Raw genomic sequence first — 19,115 nt, 5'->3', positions numbered from 1 at the left:
ATCACCGCCCCGCTGCCGTGCTCAGAGCGCGCCGGCGCGCCCCCGCACGCCTCACCGGACACGCGCTGCCCCGCGGACCCGGCGCTGCCACGGGGGTCGGTACCGGGAGGTGGGACGGGAGGGTACGGGAGGTAATGCTGGGAGGTTCGGTAGCGACGCGCGCTGGGGGTGCCGGGAGGGCGCAATGGTAATGAGCAGCGGGAAGGGGCTGCCCCCAAAATACACCCGGGGTGACCGGGGGTGTGCAGGGTCCAACAGCCCAAAGGGCACTTGGACTCACGGAACTGTCGAAAGGGAGGGGTCGTGTTCTGCAGCGATGGGTGTGGGGGGAACGGCACTCAGGACACGCTTCTTCCTTGTGATGGCAAAATTCCATGCTGCTGTACACAGGTCAGACTCCTCTGGGCTTTTAAAGTTACTGTAAAATGAAAAAAAAAAAAAAAAAGGATTAAAAAGTCCTAGTGTCTTGAGCTAATTAACAAAAGCTATTTGGAGAATCTGAAAAGCAGCTCAAATTATTAGAAAGAGCCAATTGTATGTAAAATAGGTGAGCTACTACCAGGCTGTTCTCTGCATCAGTCTGGGTCTCCCTACTTATTTGTTCTTCAAATAAATAAGTCTCCTTCAGGGAAAAAAACACAAAAAACACACACACACACACACACACAAAAACCACACAAAAAAGGAAACCCAAAGCAAAACAAAAAAACCCCACCACAACCCAAAAAATGCATTATTGCCAAGCAAGCAATTTGTCAGATTTCTGCTGTGATTATGAAGCCTGATCCCTGCAGCAAGCACAGAGGCACCATCAGCTCCAGCCAGGAAGCTACTGGTTGGAAGCTGGGTGATGTCAGCTCTGCAGAGCACCACAAACCATGTTCACAGAAGGACTCAAAGAACTCACCACATGTAGCCACCCTGCCTGCTCCACGCTCCAAAAGCATCTGTTGGAAAACTGGAATTACTTGTCTAGCCTTGCTGCCACAGGCCCTTTCCACATCTTTCCCTCAAACCTTTTTTCCTGTTATCCCAATAGTGTTTAACCATGAACACCACCATCTCTCTGACATCAAGTGTAGGTACCAAAGGAAGTGTCAGCACAGAGCCAACCTGTTGGCCCTGAGCATTCTCACAGCCTCCAACAGTTCATGTCTCAGGGAATTCCTGAGCCGGAAGACACATCTTCAACAGCCCTCAGTGGACTTTTCTTCCATTATTTGCTTGGCCACATTTTAAGCCTAAATCCATTGGTGCCAGTGAAAGGAAAATGCCTGCTCATACACAGACAGGCAGCTAAAATGTACTTTATTAAAGCTATTTTATCAAATATGATTATACTCACATGATTCCTTGAGGGCAGCTGTGAAGCTCTTGGCATTTTCAAATGGACTTTATCAAGTGTCAGGCGCTCGTGTTTGGGTGGTTGGTTTGTTTGGGGTTTCTCAGCTTCTTTGGAGCATGGGATTTGTAGTCTTTTTCCTTAGGGCTTAATGTCTTGGTGAACTCCATTTCCCAGAACACTCCTCCCTGGCAGCAGGCCAGCCCTTTCCTCCCGCGGTCGCGCACGGCAGCACTATGAGAGGTAAGTTTTCAGGTTTTATTCACCGTATCACTCTCTTATTTCATTAGATGTGTTCGATTCAGCTCTTACACCGCCCACCGCTCCCCCCGCCTCCCTTCACCTCCTCCCGTCATTGTTACAGCAGCAGAGACTCGGGTGTTCCGGGTGTCCTGGATTTCTGGCCTGTAACTGTAAAAACCTCTCCGGATCTTCTACCTTAAACTTGCCTTTTTCTGGGGAGCATCTTGGATGGTGCTAAAACAAACTGGCCTTGGATCCTAATAGGTATGTTTGAAGAGTTTCACTGATGTACAGTAGCTGTGATTTTTTGATCTGAGCACTTTCACTTTGGAAGCACCTTTGCATTTCTCAGAAAATAATCAGTTTCTCTCCTACCCCTCACAGCAGCTCTCAGATGAATGTTTGGTGATTTTTTTTTTTGCTGCTGGGCCTACCAGTGCCTCCTCTCTCTCGTGGGCCAACCCATATTATATCTCCATTTCATTCACCCCTCAAAACATTTCCTTCTGAAAGATCTTTTGAAGATAAGGGACAGGAATAGAGAATTTTAATCAGTTAAAGCAATTTAAATGCTGTCAAAACGGTCTTTGGGAAGAATCATGGCAGAACTTGCTCTCAAAGCAAATTACAGTTTATTGGGAGGCTTTGTGCCTTCTAGTTAATTCCTATGGAAAATAAAACCTATTCAGAAGGGAAGGCTGAACACAACTCCTGCTAAACAACAAAACAAGGTAGAAAACATGTGAGCAGGATTCACTGCTTAGATTTAAAAAATACTTCAGGAATATGGAGGAAGTCCAGCTTTCCCTGTACTTCAACTGATGATGAAGCAAAATCTTTAGAACTGGACTAAAGTCCTTCCTCCATCTTCCAGATTTCATACAAGCCCCCTTGCTAAGGGAGGGGAAGAAATACCAGACAGCTGCAGTAGTTTCTTCCAAAACTTTTTGTAGTTTGCATGCTAAACATGAGAGGCAAAGAAATAAATGTTTTAAATTAGTGAAATGGAGAAAAGAGAACTTCAGACTGCTAGCAAGACCAAACAAAATCAAGGTCCAAAACAATCCACTCCTGTCACATAAGGTCCTGCACAGAATTCCTATCTGTCAGCACAGCTATCCTGCCTGTCCCCAACAGTCCACGTCATTCCTCCCCTAAGCAGGATTATCCTTCCCATTCCTGCCCACCAGGTAGCTGTTTCTTCCCCCCACACATCTGGGTGATCCCTTCTCTCTCAGCAAAGCCCTGTTCCTGCTGGAGAAGAAAAGCAGTACCCCTCCACCTCTCCACTGACACTGGGGAGATGGCACCCCCAAAGCAGGAGGTGCTAGAGGCAGTCGGGCAGTCTCCTAATCACCTTCAGTCCCATTTCAAGACCTGTTCAGCTCAAGACTTTATAAAAAAACAGAAAAGTCCACTCAAGGCCTTTGTTCTGAAAAAGCAACATTTCAAGGTTGTTCTTTTCTCCCTTCCACAGCATGTGCAAAGGATAGAATAAATAGAAAGGGCTGATTTGGAGCAGTCAGAACATTAAAGAAAGCAGAGCAAGAGTCCCTTCTGGGTAGGAACCAGACACAGCAGCTGTACAGTGGCTTGGCAGGAGGCTGCTTGGCCTCCCTGCCACTTCTGCTCTGTCCTGATGCACATACCTGGGAAATATGCTGCATCCTCAGGTCATTCTGGGCTCTTTACAAGTCACCTTAGCTAGCTGTCCTTCACACCAGGATAGGACAGGAATCTTGCAAGTCAGGGGTGCCAACTTTGGACCTTCAGCAAGTCCTCAGTGTTGCCCTCTGTCAAAGGGGCATAGGAACACTGTCCTCAGACAGGGGGCTTTCTTTAGCATGGACATGCTCTTTGCTTTCTTTCACCTGCTATGTGTTCTGTTCTTGACTTTTAGCTGAATATGTTCTCTGCCAGGAAGCTGTCAAGAGTTTGCAGAGCCATCAGATTCCATCACTGCAAATCCCATTCTGTATCCAGGACCTCTCCAGACTTGGCTTTCGTGCCACCCTGTCTTCCCCCAGATCCTGCAGAAGTAGAAGAGCTCCAGCACTTCGTTTCCAACTCCAAGAGGCTGTTTGTAATGACTGGAGCTGGCATTTCCACTGAATCAGGGATCCCAGACTACCGCTCTGAAGGTGTTGGGCTCTATGCCAGGACAGACAGACGACCTGTCCAGCACGCAGAGTTCGTTCGCAGTGCCAGTGCCCGGCAGCGCTACTGGGCAAGGAACTTTGTGGGCTGGCCCCAGTTCTCCTCCCATCAGCCAAACACAGCACACTTGGTACTAAGAGACTGGGAGAAGCTGGGGAAGCTGCACTGGTTGGTGACCCAGAACGTGGATGCCCTCCACACCAAAGCCGGGAGTCAGCGCTTGACAGAACTGCACGGCTGCACGCACAGGTACTGTGCGTCACGGGGGGGAGAGGGTTAATCCTCTGCTCTCTGGCTCGGGGTGACTGACAGGCAGGTGCAAGGTCATCTGCTGAGAAAGGAGGCAAAAAATTGATGCTGCGTTCCTGGAGATGACATACTGAAAGGTGCTGTTGGGCTGGGATGGAGAAAAAGATCACAGAACAGTGTTTTTAATGATACAGTATTTAAGAAACATGAACATGACTCCTTTATTTGGAGCATCACTTGGATTATTTCACTTGCAGCCTGCATCAGTCAGAATTTCCCCTTCCCTTGCTACAGCAAATGTCCTTTTAGTGAAGAGGATGAGGGCATCCTGACTATACAAGGATTATACAGGGCTAAGCAGAGTGGGTAGTGCCAGAAACACACAGGATGTGTAGGCTGGAGAGGGGCCACAACAACCTGGCTGCAGTCACCCCAAGTTTCCAGAGGAAAAACTGGGAGAGAGGATGCACAGCAGAGTACAAAGTGCTTACTCTAGAGCATTCCTGTAAAACAACAATCAGAAGTAGAAAGACAGCTCGACTTGTACTATTTGGTAAATAAATGAGTCATGACAACAGATCTTCCATGTCTTCTAAGGAATAAGTTACAGATTCCAGACCTTCGAATGACAGGAAACTCCCCACTGAGACTTTGCTCTGAATTTCAGGGTTTTCTGCCTGTCCTGTGGAGACCAAATCTTGCGCTCTGAGCTTCAGAAGCATTTTGAAGCTCTGAATCCCACCTGGAAAGCTGAAGCCTTTGGTGTGGCTCCGGATGGGGATGTCTTCCTGACGGACGAGCAGGTGCGTAATTTCCAGGTCCCTGCCTGCTGTAAATGTGGTGGAATCCTGAAGCCTGATGTGACCTTCTTTGGAGACACAGTCAGCCGGGAAAAAGTAAATTTTGTGCACCAACGCCTGGCGGAATCGGATTCCATGCTGGTGGCAGGATCCTCTATGCAGGTAAGCAGGTCTTCCTTCCACACTGCATTCCTGTGTCTGTGCTGCTCTGCCTGCAATAACCCTTGCTGCCACAATTCAGGACCACTAATTGCATGTGGATCACAACAGCCTCTCTAGAGCTTCTTGGTATTTTATTTTTACTGTGGTTAGAATCTGTCTCCACAGTTGGCCTGTTTGGGCTCTCTTGTCACACTCATCCCAGTCTACTTCATGCTGCTATATGTAACTCCATTTACATGTTTGGAGCTCTCTCTGATACCTCCTCCTACATTGTAGGTTCACAGCTGGGCATAAAGCCAAGATACCTGAGACAATTCAGACCTGCAGAGATCACCATCCCACTTTTTTTTTGCTTAAATGTTTTAGCTTTTGGCAGCTTTCTAGGCCTTATGGAACACTGCATGACATACCAGATTTTAGGATCTGTAATTCCCAAGAAGATAACAGAAATATCTCTGCTTGCTGCTTAGGACTGTCCTTTGTATCACAATGTGTTTTCTCCATTAGTCTCTTATCTATAAGGTAAGGTAGATCAGAAACCCCTGTTTGTTTAATTCCTGTAAGCTCTTGGAATAGAGTGTATATACCATTTTTTTCCAGGAAAAAGTTCTAATACATCAAAAGAAACTATTCTTAACACCTCCCAGACGGAGATAAAACCAAGGCTGCCTGATTGTGATTCTCTTGGCTTCAGGGTTCTGAAGATAAATTCCTTGAGCTTGCGCATCCTAAGCTTATAATCCTTTGTACAGGAATGATTGAAATGCCTTAGGTTCATTCTTGTTCTACCTAAGCTGAGCCATGTGAGAACCATCAAAGTAGAAGCATTTAAGTACCTATGATAACTAGTAACAACAGCTGCTGAGAGATACTAAAAGAAAGGGGCATTGCCCTTCAGTGTACTGTGAAGTTTGAGTTTCTATGAAACTGCAAATCCTTCACTGACAGAGGTTAAAAGCTGTTCTTTTCTGTGCACTCCTGAATTAAGATATTTTCTACCTGAAATAAATGCAGCTGTCTGACACAGCATGGACATATAGCCCCTTCTCCTACTGCCAACAGCAATTATTGTACTTCCCTTAGTCCTTTCTCTTCCCTTACTCTTGTTTTGCTAAAATTGACAATAATTTTGTTTTCTGGTATTCCTGCAGGTATACTCTGGTTACAGGTTTGCTCTTGCTGCCCAGGAGAAGAAGCTGCCCATTGCAATCCTTAACATTGGGCCCACAAGGTTAGATCACTTTGCATCCTTAAAACTGAATTCCCGCTGTGGAGAGCTGCTGCCTCTGATTGTTGTACACAACTCAACAAGCTGAGCTTTAGTAGCTGTCAGGAGTAAAATTATTTCTACAAGGTGAGTACCTTCTCTGTTCAGTCACATTAGAAGGTGAGATCGTATGCATCTGCAGCTGGTATGCTCTGATGGGCCATGATGATAAAACATATACTGAGTGCTAATGCTCACAGAAAATTGGGCAAGAGTAACTTGCAGGCTCAGCAGTGTTGGGTTCCAATCCCTTTTTCAGTATGGGAAAACTGCAGGGGCACCACCTGCAGATTCTGAGAACCTGATCAGCACACTTGCCTTTCAACTGACAGTTCAAAAGCTGTGCCAGGCTGATTTGCTCCAGCTAATCCTAATCAAAACACTGCTGGTTAAAATAACCTTTTCCATCTATAAATCAGCTTCCTCTCTCCATTCCTGCAGGACTCATCATCTCTGAAGTGGAAAACCTTAATCTAGGGGCAGCTGTGAGATCTAACGCATGGCCCCTGATGACACCAGGAGAGGGCAGCAAGCCTCGCACATGTCAACCTCACCGGTTTTCTCCACTGAAATCCATCTCCACTTAGGAAACAAGATGATGATGAAAAAATTACTTTTCTGCCTTACCTTGCCATTGTAAACAGTGCCTTTTCTTTCTGTGCACAGGGACAGGATAATCAAACTACCATATCTGAGAACAAATTACCTTTCTTAGAGTTGTCCCCAGAGAAGAACAAGGCACAGGGCTTCTGACCAAGTAACCTGAGACTGTAGCACAGGAGGGGGATGTGGAAAACAACAGTATCTGCTGGAGGATCCAGTACCACAGCCAGGCAGCTGTTGAGTGTGCAAAGAGGAAAAGGAGGCAATGAGGAACTGCAGTTGTCATTTAAGGAAAAAAAAGTTTCTAAATAGAAGCTGAACAAGACAAGAATGCTGCTCTTGTAAGAGATAATTTGAAAGCACAAACTGAGCTTGTCTGTCTGTGTCTCCTAGCAAAGAGGGGAAGCCAGCATTTCTCTCAGCTGTCAGCTGATAAGCTAAACTACTATCTGAACCATTTCAAAATTGTGTATTGTTGAGATGGCAGAGGAGTTACTTTAAGCTAGCCTGACTGGCACTGCTGTTAATTGTGGCTGCTGTGTTTTCCAGAATGCTTTTATTTGAAAATGTTATTTAATTGATGAATAGCTAAGTAGCAAATTAAAGCTGTTTACAAGACTGATACTCTTTGCAGTGTAATTTTCTCTCCTTCCTATGATTTAAGCACAGTCTCAACAGCCAGTTTTATTTTTTTCCATTGCAAGAATGCAGGATGTAATTACTAACAGCTGATTAATTAAGAGAGAAATACAATTAAATCTGTACAATAGGTCTCCCTCAGGAGGTAATCTCAAGCTATTCATAGAGGTAATTTTCCACACTCCTAACAGGAGATCCATCACTACTGTGTTACCATTTTTTGTTGGTCCTTAGGGTGGCAATGTCAATTTATCCAACCATTTATGGAGTGAAAAAAAGACAGTGCTGGCCAGACTAGAACACTCAATTTTTTCACCTGACCTTTTGCATGAATCTACCACCTCCCTTCTGGCTGTGAGGGAGTTTAACTGTTGGGGTCTTCCAAATGCCCCAGTCCTACTCTCCACATAGCATGTCCTGTATTAATATTTTGACAAGAACCATAAGAAGCAGTTGGAAGCAAGGATGCCAAAGGGATCTACTCAAAGGTACATGGCAAAGCAAGGACCACATGATGCAAAGTTCTTTTTCCTTTGTTGTTGATTCACATCCACGCCAGGCAGGAGCAAGTAAAGCAGAGGGATTCCTAGGCACTCCATTTCTGCAGAGGCAGAGGGAATTAAGATACTTAGAATTGTTTCACATTGATATAGCCCCTTTTAACATGGCTGTAATGCATCAGAGGAGAGACTGCTTCAGTTAGAAGCCAAGCAATATTAAGTTAAGGGTGCCTACCTGCATTCTGCTCTCATTTAATGAATCCCACTTGCCAGCAATTAAATATCTGCTGTTTGGTAGTGAAGAAAGCTAACAGATATCACTGCATCTTTAGCAGAGTACAGCTCTCCTGCTAACCAAAGCTTTTGCAGAAATCATTGGTAGAGTGTAACAGTCTCCACACACAGCTAGGGAGCTTGCAGTGTTTATTTGCAGAGGTTTGTTCATGTAAGAGACTTTTATGCCTCCTTAAGCAGGGGAACTGGAGCTGGGTTTCTTAGTATCCATGTCATCTGCACCACCTTGAAACTTGTCTGACATGTATGTGTTAAAAACAGAGGCTGCAGGTTTAGTGCCAGTAGAGCCAGGGCTTTGAGAAGGTGTGGGAGCATTGCCAAGAAGTCTAAAACAAGAGAACATTTCCAGTGAGGACTTGGTATTAGCAATGTGGCAGGTAACTAAACCTCCCACACTTATCCCTGCCTTTTCTCCAGCAGCTGAGTTTGTGGGAGTCAGGATGTCTCTTTGGCATCAGTCATATTACCCTATATACTTTTAAGTCACTAAGACAATGATTTACAGTAGATTAACATTTACAGTAAATTTCCTTTGCATAGTTTATTACTCTTATGTTAATGAGCATATATACAATGAGTATTTGAGGTTGAGACAAAGATGTTCCTTTTTTTTTTCTCCTAAGTTGATCCAGCACTATTAAAACTGAGCAGGATCAGAGCACTTCACCTCTTAATATGTTCCCCAAGACACCATTAAGAAGTGAGTTTGCTCAACTGAGAAACACCAAAGAAAGCATAAAGTTCCTACAACAAAAGCCAGATCTGCATCACTCTAATGCTGAGTGACACGTTCCTTTGTCACTCCCTGGAGACTTCTTGTGTGGGAAGATGCAATGCAGCAAGATAACATCTATCAGAAGATAATTATGTCACTGCATGTAGCTAGCAAAGACCCATCCCAAGAGTTCACGTTTCTCAGCTTACTAATGTAGTTAGCAGCCTGGAGGGGGAGTTAAAGAAACCTCCAGTTGATCACTAGAGGATGCAAATCAGCCATGCTGTGGGAAAACAAACTCAGTAAAAGAACTGACTTAATGTTCAGGTTTATTCTCTCAAAGAGAGAATAAACTTACAAGGAGAAGGGTTTTAAAAAAAGAGTAAACAGAAAGATGCTAATCTTTGTGTTACTGACTGAAACCAACAGAAAAGGAGTGTTACAGAGCTGGAGAAGTGCTCTCTTCCCCCAACACCAGGAAGGAAACATGAATTCTTTCTGTCTGTTTTAAGCTAGCCTTATCTTCCATATGATTCAATCCTTTCCTACCTTTTCTTGCTCACTTGTTGTTAGCTCTAACTTGTTGTTAGACAAGTCCACTGGTATTTCAGATCAGGGCTTAAAGTCACAGGTCTGTTCACCTGTGGGTGGTAAAAGTACACATCAGACAAAAGCACAGGGACAGCTTTTTACCATGAAATTAGTTGAACTGACAGCTTGTGCTCTTTTTTTTCTTTTTACAGCTGTTTCTACTAGGACAAGGTCCTGAGGTTTGGATAGTGGGGTTGAGAGTGCCTTATAATGGATTTTTCTGCTGCTCCTCTGAAAATAGGGCTGGAGTCACCCATAGCAAGTATAAGCTACTTCCTATTTGGCTAATATTATCTAAGTTACTGGGCAAATCCTCAGAGCAAACTTTTTAATCAAATCCTGCAGTCTGAAAGAGATATTTCACATGCTGTGTTTCAGTGAGGGCAGCATAGACCACGGATGGCCCAGAGGACTTGTTCCTGGTGGGTATGGGGTAAGCACAGCCTCCCACAGCTCCCAGTCAGGTGGCTCCCACTGACAAACCTGCTTATTCATGACTTCTGGAAAAGGACCAAAGACCCTGGGCATGGTCAAACTGGGAAGTTCAGGAACATTGAAGTGAAGCTGATTAATTCTGCCTTCTGGAGTATGCTTCTTGCTCCATGACTGCCTTGGATATTGCCCTTTCCCAGTCTTTGCAGCTGCAGAGAGACAGAGGGGAAAAAAATACTTCAAACCAGTGCCAACTTACTGGTTTCCTCAGTCTATTCAAAACCCTGGGCCCAAGCAGGACAGACAGTTTTCCTCTCACATAACCTGTCCTCTGGCAGCCCCAGGTAAACAGCAGCTGAAAGCAATAGTTCTAGGAGGATGTCTGGAGTCAATGGGAAGGGAATGAGGAACATCTCTGCCAAATGCCTGAAGTCAAAATTTCTTATCAGTACACCCAGCCATCCTCTGTGGTGTCTCAGTGCAGGGTTTTTGAGATCTGAGTTAACTTGTCCTTAGCAGCTGTGTTTTTCAACAGAACAGATCACAATGGTGAGACAATAAATATACAACAGAGGACTTTGACTCTCCAGTCCTTCTGATCTGGCCATTTTCATCACTGAGAGATACTGGGAGAATTATCTTTCAGATGTCAGACTGTGTTACTCCTAGCTGATGCTTTCTTTCTGTAGGGACAGGAAATTCTGGTGCCTGGGCTGTTATGCAGCTTTGTTTGGAGTCTTAAAATAGATGTGTATGATGCATTTGAAATAACACCATGAAGGTGCCCACTAATTCTTTAATCATAGAATTATCATGATTCCTATCATACCAGCTCTGTCAGCTTTTCTAAGTGCAAAGGTCCCCACCACGGCATGCACAGCCAAGTGCTCTGTCACTTATGCACCCAAATCCTGACAGATACAGGCAGTTATGCAGGGGACACTGATAGACAAGAAGAAATTCATACCTACTCACCCTGCCAGTACAATTAGACAAGCAGGTAACAATTACTAAGGCTAAAAATAAGAGGGGAAAAAAACAAGAAGAAACAATTATTTTGTGATAGCAGGACTCACAGTGCAGAGCTGTGACTTTTACATACTACAGGCAAGCAGTTCTGAGTGAACCTTAGTGCTGGTTGCCCTTGCTGCAACCCAGACAACATATGCAGCTTCAGCATATGCAAATTAGCAGTGGTGCCTTTTGCTAATAAAAAATATTTCTGAGACATTCTGCTATTCCTTTATCATAAGACTATTGCAAAAATAATAATAAAAAAATAAACATAGATCTACTTAGATAAATGTTGCATTGAGGTTTCCAGTGTGACCCCACATCTTCACACTGGCAAGGGGCAAGGAGAAGAAAATCCAAGTGAACTCTGTAGTTTTAAAAACTGAGTGTCTGTAACAAGCCAATCTGTGCCCCAGAGTTCACTGTCTGACACAAACCACTGCTGATGGGAGGGCAGCAGTGCTTGGCTCCTCACTTAAGCAAGTGGCATATGACAAAAATCAGATGATGATCCTCACTCCTCTTTAGCACTTGGTGTGACAGAATTTAACTGGGTCTAACAATCAGCTCCTGCGTGCACAGACCTGACCATGGCTGCAGCCTGGCTCCTTGTCTCTCTGTGCACCTACCACTAGCAGAGTAAAGAAGCTGTGCCTCCAGGTAAGGAAAGGCAGAGGATCCTCAGGACATTGAGGCTACCACACAAGTGGGACTAAGGCTGCCTCCTCACTAGGATGAGTCCTTTTGTTTCCTGGGGAAAACAACACTGAAGCTGAGACAAGAAGCAAATGCTTTTTGATGCATTTTCACAGCTTACCATGAAGGGGAATAATAATGTCCTTTTACTGAGCTCACACAGCCAAATGGGTTAAAGGCAATTCCTAAAGCTCTGCCAGATTTATGGTGATTGGCCCTTTCAGTCAGGGGGAAATGTGGAGCTTTGAAGAGCTGATCAAAGAGGAAAGTTTGTTTTAAAGGGTGTGATGAAACATAGAGCTTGTGGCTCATGAAAACCACCCAAAAAATCCAGGAAATAAGGTTTAGTGATGCCCTGAAAAACAGAAGATAAATCAGATGTCTTGCAAAGTAAGTGAACACATTTCTCTTACAGAAACTTGCAGCTGCAGCAAGTGGTTTGTGCTCAGATAGAGATTTTAAAAAAGGGGGATACACACACACATATGTTTCTGTATCCAGCAGCAAAACAGTTGATCTGGGGTAGTATCTTCTAAAAAAGACCACAAAGTGCCAGCCATCTTTCTAGTGCTTCCCTGCACTCCTACAACTCACACTGGCAATTACCACAGTGAGAGGCATTTGTGAGCAGCCAGCAAGGCTGGAGGGGCACCTCATAAAGGTAAGGGCTGAACTACCCCTCCCACCACCACCTCCAGTGACCAGAACACGGTACCACAGCAGGGCTTTCCCTCTCCAGCTTGCCCTATTACACTTAAGCCTCAGCTGAAGTAGTTATAATCTTAGGCTGTTCCCAAACCCACAATACCGCTATTTGCAGTTCCCAAAACCAGGCAGTGCTTGCACACAGGATTCAGCAGATTCATCGTCTCAACCAATTCGTAGGGAATGAGGTAGAGCTACCCCTAACGGCCAGGGAAGGCCTTGCCCTCCTTTTATGACACTGCAGTCAAGCAGTAGTTGTCTTAATGCCCAGCGTCCCAGGGCAGGGAGCAGCAGTTCCTCTCAACAGCCTCTTCCCAACCTTCATACAGATACGCTGGAGGGAAAGGTGTGCTTGTCACAGGCTAAAACACAGGAAACAAAAAACCTGAGTGCACCTGATCTTCACTGCTAAGAGACAAAAGCAGTTGGAGGAGGTAAGAATACACGGCAATTAAATCAATGGATCATTTAGGTTCTTTCTGAAGTATGCTGTTCAGCTCAGTGGGGCACAGACAGCTGAGCATTTAAGTGTTTGCTCAGCAAGCCCTCACATCTAGGCAGTCAGGTTCAAGATCTGTCCTTGTACACACCACTGCAAGCCATCACCTCTGCTCCCTCACTTTTAACACTCGCCGCCTATATTCAATTTTATTCCCTTAATCTTAAAAACACTTATCCCATCTATTAAGCTAGGAGGAACTGCACACTCTCCTCTGTACTGCAAGTAACTGCTGTACAAAGAGCCACAGCAGAAACACCATGCTTGTATACAGTGGTATTGAACCTGCTCTTTTCTCTCCAGGTGGCAAACCAGAATCTGGCTCTGGAAGCAAGTCCTGCCAGGCATGTTTTAGTAGACATGAGCAGTCTAACACAGTCCACAAAGCCATGAAAAATTCAGAGACAAGCTAGGTAAAGTTTTTGTGTTCCAGTCCTCAATAAACAGCCACTTTTCTCTCAAAATTCTCCATAATGATCAGGAACTACTACTGCTTTAGGAAGATGAAAGGCAAAGTCAAGCCAACTGGCATTTAAAACCACTGCTCCAGGCACAGATGCTACCTGCAAGCCTGCCTGCAGCCCCATCCTCTCCCTTCCACCCAGGAAAGATACCCAGTTACCACATTCTGCACTTTTTCTCTTCTGCATCACTAACTAATGGCAGAGAAGAAATCAAGCTGAGCCTGATAGGAAGAGCAGCAGTACCAGTGGCTAGGAAGGGTCTCCAATCCCAAATGGAAGCTGAAACCTGGTAATTACCACAAGCATAGCTGTTTGCTCTCTGCATGTCTCGTCTCAGCTGGCATACTTTTTCTTTCAACTCTGCAATGCCCATATAGTTAAGAGTTACTCAGCTCTCCCTGCAGAGCCTGAAAAAACTTGGCCTAGAAAACAGAGAAAAGGAAGGTAAGAAGATCCTGACACTTCACTTCAGCGATGTTAAGCCCCTAGAGCCACCACCGCCCCTCCACCACCTCACACACCCATTGAAAGAACTGCGGAGCTGGGCGGGGCTCCCGAGCTTGCTCAGCACTCCCTGCACCCCGGGCACTCTGCTCCTTCTGGTCTTTGGAACAGAACTACAGCCCAACACAGCTGATGTTCACATGCTCTGTGTAGTCCCCAGAAACTGACAGCAGGTCAGTCCAAGCAATCATTGGGCTGCTCTTAAGCCTTTGCCTTCCACAACATTCCTCAAAGCTCTAAAGAGCAACTGCAACAGCACAACCCGTTCAGCCCTCTGCCATTTATCAGTGTATGGGAAGATTCCCTATATGTTTGTCTCACTCAGGGAGCTGTTAGATCTGCTGCTGGGTCTTCAGCACCACCAAAGTGGCCTCCAAATGAGAAGCATGATCAAGGGACCAAACCCAAGTACAGGCTTACAAAAATCTATGGAGTAGAGCAGATACAGAATGAGTTGGTGCCCTATCTATCCACTGCATTTCCCTAGGGAATGCTAGCATGCCCCAAATGTTGGATGCCACAAGTAGATGTACTACTCACCTCAAATCTAGAAAGTTCCTACAACAGGGAAAATTTATACCAACAACTTCTGAAATATTTCCAACTGTACTCCAGGTCTCTTCCCTGTCTGTGATGATATAGCTTAAAAGTACAGTGTTTCTTCTAGATAGTGATGGTGTTTTACTTTTTTCTTTACAATGGAATTTATTATTTGTCACTACAAAGGGATTTCAGTAACATTTACATTTATTCAGGACCTTCAATGCTCTACAAACTAATTTCAAAATCAAAGCTAGTGTGTGAGGACAGGAGACCTCATATTGCACTTCCAGCCTTAAGAGTGGTTCATCTTAGCCCTATGACAGGAGTGCATCCAGGGTACTCGGGAATTACTGTGGAGGACTCCAAGAGATCAATGTGTCCAGGAAATTCAGGTATGCTAGCACTCCAAGAAATATAAGCAACAGATACCTGTACAAAATTGGGATTTCATGTGCCTTAAGATGGAGCATTCAGCTGACACACACACACAAATTTTAAATTTGTTTTCAAAAAAAAAGACCAAAATGCACCACACCATCCTATCTCATTTTCATCCTAATGCTAAGATCCAGTAACCTCACTAAAAAGGCATTACAAGTACCTTCAAATAGGGTATCAAGCCAGCTTTTTCCTTCTCCATTTGTTTCTGCTTTCTCAAAGCCCTCTCAGATCCTTGGGTTCTGCTCCATGTTTAAGTACAGCTCTTGCAGGCATTGCTCAGTGTAGGTCAAACACTGCTCCTCAAATTCCTCTGAGGAAATCAGCTTGCAAAATGATATATTGAGGGGGTACTCGTCAAACTCATCCAAGCTCTCCATGCTGTACCTGATCAGAGATAGAGGGTCCAGCTGTAGACTCTCCTCAGCTGGTGGAGAGAGACATTTTCTGGTGATGAACTGGGGCCTTCCTTCTGCCCCATCCACAACAAGCAGGGACCTGAGTAACCCCTGCTAGAGGGGCCCCCCAGCACCCTCCTTAGGGCTTCTCCCAATAAAAAAAATCATGACAGCAGCAACAGCACGGTAACAGCAACTCTGGATGGAATCTTTGGAGCAAAACCTCATCAGGACAGGAAAACTGAGGCAGATACTACCCCTCAGAGGGGTTCCCTGTCCTCCCCTGACTTTGAGGTCAATGTGACCTCCCTCCCCTACAGCTCCTGCCCAGAACAGCGGGGGGCAGGAGGTGGCCTCCCATGGGTGAGTATAAGCGGCTGAGAACACTTAACCGCGAGACAAACGCCTCAGGCCCCTCACGCAACCACACCCAGAGGGACAAGCACCCACGAGAAAAGCACCTGCGCTGCAGCCAACGTGCGGGCAGCCCGAGGAGCGGTGCCTCCGCTCCACGCTCACCGGGAGGACGAGAGAGGGCAGCTGGAGCGCCGTGAGGAGACCCCGCGGTGCGGAGCAGCTCCCGTCCCGCAGCCCCCGGCCCCGCTCCGCCCGCCCAGACCCTGAGGGGAGCGGACGGCGCCGCCACGCGACGCGCGCCTGCCACAGGCCTCGCGCCCGCGCGTCTCCCCAGAGCCAATCACAGCACGCGGTGGCGCCGCACGCGCCACGGGGGCTCGTTGTCAGAAGGGGCGGGGCCTCAGCCGCCGCCAGTCCCCTCAGCGCCGCCTCGTTCCCCTCAGCGCCGCCTCGTTCCTCTCAGCGCGGCGCGGGCAGCGGGAGGCGGGTGCTGGGTGGTTACAAGACTTTATTATTAGTGACAGGCCGGCCCGGACGGGCGAAGGGACTATTTGCAGTGTTTAGCGGTGTCCAGGTTCCTGTGCGCGGGATCGTAGGACGCCTTGGCGAAGCACATGGCAGCGGCACGGTCGCAGTTGCAGATGAACATCTCGCACTCGTTGTTTTTGGCTGGAGGGGAGAGAGCGGGAGCGGTCAGGACCTGCTTCTCTTTCACCAGGCATGGCAGTGACTCAGGCAGGGGTAGGGCTGTGTCACTGCTGCTGTCATCTTGGGGGTCTGTGTGCTGCTTCCCACTTAAGCCACTGGCCTAGCAATCTATTTACGCCTTCCTCTCTTCCTTGCAGCACTGTCTGCCAGACTACCTGCTATTTTATCCACATTTGAGAGACCTAACAAACCTACTGTTATGCTGGTGATGTTTGGCAGAAGTTGTGTAACACGAGTTAGGATGCTGCTTTCTTAGTTCCTGCCAGTAAAGGCACTCCCAGAAAAGTACCACAGGGATGCAGTCCCCTGTAGAGAGGACAGGTGCCCCTCTGTACCCAGATAAGATGTATTTTCCATAAATTGTGTGCTATATAGGGAATACTCATTCTGGTGTCCATTTGGGCATGGTAACCCCGTTTAAAACAAGCAGCCCCCTCCCCCAGCAAGGACTTGGACTGAGCCTTTCTGTCACAAAAGCACACAGTGCAACACAGCCCTGTTCCTTCAAAAGAGAGAGGCTGGAGCAACGTGTAAAGCAGAGTGACGTGGAAGTGAACATACTGTGACATGTAATCTCCCCTTTGGAGCAGCTGTATTTGTACATCTCTGTGTAGGGGTTGTCCAGTAAGAACTTGCATGAGTCTAGTTTAGTTGCCTTTGAGTAGCATGCATCATGTACTTGACAACACCTGGGAAATAAGGAAGAAGAGAAGGTCAGAAAATACCAAAAATGCAAAGTCTATGGACCTGTAAGACAGGTAAGTACACTAGTATTGCTTTGAAAGGGCACTAAACAACCACCAAAAAATGGTACCCAGTGATAAGAGGGCAGACAGAAGTTCTGCCAGCAAATGGTTCAGGAGGTGTCTGGCACATGGGTACTTGGTGCAGCATCTTCACAAAGCTGTTCACTGGTCCCAGGGAAAGGAAAAGCCAGTGTGTACCTGACACCCCCTGCCAGTGCCCGGAGCTGAAGAGCTAACAGGCAACACAGCTCCCTGCACCTTGACCATCAGCCTTGTGTCATCTCTAAACTGCCCCAGACACATCTTAGCATTTAGCAGCTCAGCCCTGCACGTGTTGATGATCATGCACTGGGCAGTGTGCAGAGTTTTGGCACAGCACTGCTGACAAAAAAATAACACTGGAATGAATGCAGTGTAGCTGCCACAGAAAAAAGAGTTGTTTGGATTATATTTTGTCTTAGTAATAAGGCATCAAGGTGTGATAGTACACATTGGTCTTTGAAAGTAATCATCCACAGATGCCAGAGAGTTTTGTGAACATTTACAGGCAGGGCCAGCTGCAGTGAAGCTGGCATGCAGAACCATGAAAGCACAAGCAAGGAAAGAGCTTTGTAAAAGCAGAGTCTTACAAACCTGTCCAGCTCATCCACCGGAGTCCCACTGCCTCCCAAGCCACAGTAACAGCCGTAGTCCCCGTAGTCCCACAGGGGATGGCTGGCTGGGATGGTGCATTTGATCATGCTGCGAAACTCCCACACAGCTCGGGGGGAGACATCAGCACAGGCAGCAACCCCTGAGGAGACAGGAAAAGATTTGAGTTAGGCGTGGAGTTACCAACCCAGGGGAGCCCTGGGGGGGGACCACCTACATACCCAACAGCAGGAAAAACAGGGCCAGGGACTTCATCCTCAAGGACTTAACAGAGACTGCTGCTAGCAAAAATGCAGCTCTTTATACAACAAGCTCACCTTGACATAAGTGTGAGATAAACAAGCCAGTATTTATGTTACTAAATGCAGAATTCTTCCATTAGAGGCTGTGGGCAGCAGGTTGTGACATGACCAGTTGAAGGCCAGTGGAATTAAATATCTGAAAGTCAAGGAAGGCAAATATTTACTCCCTAGATTTTTGCTATCAAATTCTTTTATTGCTGTTATTAGAAGCCACCCTGAAAGACTGGAACATTTTTAAGCTCACTGTACTAAAAAGTAGTAGCAGTGTGGTAGATACTGGTGCTGGAAACTGGCACAAGAGCTGATCCTGGCATCCTCTTTATAGTATATTATTAAATTCTGTACCTCTATGGATTCCTCTGGCCTAATTCAGAGCACAGGTACAGTCATCCACCTTTCCCAAGTGGCCATTTGGCATTAGCTGAAGTGAAAAAAATTCCAGCTGCTTTTTACTTTGAAACCACACAGGAGGAAATAGGTACCACTAGGCAAGAAGCAAGACCCAAGCAACCTGGAAAGCTGCTGTGTCTGGCTTAGACAAGGAATAGCCTCTGGTTTTACGTGACCATGAAGGGCTTACACTGGAAATGAACTGGGCATTTTTACACACTCAAGGGATAGATCTAGACTGCTCACGTTTTAGTAAGATTCTCCATTTACTTTTAAAGCACCAAGTAAGCCTTCAGTTTTTAAGAGCAGAGGAAGAGGCAAAGCCCACCTTTCCACAACAGCCTAGTATATATCAAGGTGCTTGGTCAGAAGTTCAGGGTTCACCACCCTTTGGTAGGCTCTGTAGGGGACAGTGAGGACACCTCCCCCCCCACAGTGGCTGAAATGATGCCAGAGTGCCCACAGTGTTCATAGGACATTGACATATCCCTAGGACATGTAGCTAAACGTAGACATGGTGTTGAACAACCAGAACCATTCTGACTCTTTCTGTTCTCTCACAAGTACTTGATTTTCTGGAATTCCCCCCTCACAGGTTAGCTAAGGCCAAACATGCTGAGTTAACAGGTTCAAGATTATCGTGTCCCAGTAGTGAGAATATTGAACTAATGGCTGATGTAAAGGACAGTCTGTACCACAGTTCAGA

The 19,115-nt window shown here is 46.2% G+C and overlaps 2 protein-coding genes across 4 annotated transcripts; one reads left to right on the top strand and one right to left on the bottom strand.

The window, feature by feature from the left end:
* Positions 1–10: 10 nt before the first annotated feature.
* Positions 11–7,445, top strand: SIRT4 (sirtuin 4). 3 transcript variants are annotated; one of them, XM_030460741.1, is made up of 7 exons: positions 11–95; positions 1,520–1,585; positions 1,707–1,849; positions 3,486–3,991; positions 4,659–4,953; positions 6,105–6,307; positions 6,662–7,445. In XM_030460741.1, exons 4-6 carry the CDS (start codon positions 3,492–3,494, stop codon positions 6,267–6,269), a joined length of 960 nt encoding a protein of 319 aa, XP_030316601.1. In that variant the 5' UTR covers positions 11–95; positions 1,520–1,585; positions 1,707–1,849; positions 3,486–3,491; the 3' UTR covers positions 6,270–6,307; positions 6,662–7,445. The 3 variants fall into 3 exon arrangements, with proteins under 3 accessions (XP_030316601.1, XP_030316602.1, XP_030316600.1); XM_030460742.1 differs by lacking the exon at positions 1,707–1,849 and having other exon boundaries at positions 6,105–6,184; XM_030460740.1 differs by lacking the exon at positions 1,707–1,849 and having other exon boundaries at positions 12–95.
* Positions 7,446–16,102: 8,657 nt separating this feature from the next.
* On the bottom strand, positions 16,103–18,013 carry PLA2G1B (phospholipase A2 group IB). Its single transcript, XM_008502817.2, has 4 exons — positions 17,939–18,013; positions 17,700–17,859; positions 16,882–17,009; positions 16,103–16,281 (listed from the first exon to the last, which is right to left on the bottom strand). The coding sequence occupies exons 1-4, from the start codon at positions 17,970–17,972 to the stop codon at positions 16,160–16,162; spliced, it is 444 nt and encodes a 147-aa protein (XP_008501039.1). The 5' UTR covers positions 17,973–18,013; the 3' UTR covers positions 16,103–16,159.
* Between the last annotated feature and the right edge of the window lie 1,102 nt (positions 18,014–19,115).

Source organism: Calypte anna, chromosome 15 (genome assembly GCF_003957555.1).
Source record: "Calypte anna isolate BGI_N300 chromosome 15, bCalAnn1_v1.p, whole genome shotgun sequence".
Classification (NCBI taxonomy): Eukaryota; Metazoa; Chordata; class Aves; order Apodiformes; family Trochilidae; genus Calypte; species Calypte anna.
The sequence above is the reverse complement of the archived record's forward strand: the minus strand, read 5'-3'. Positions and strand labels throughout refer to the sequence as shown.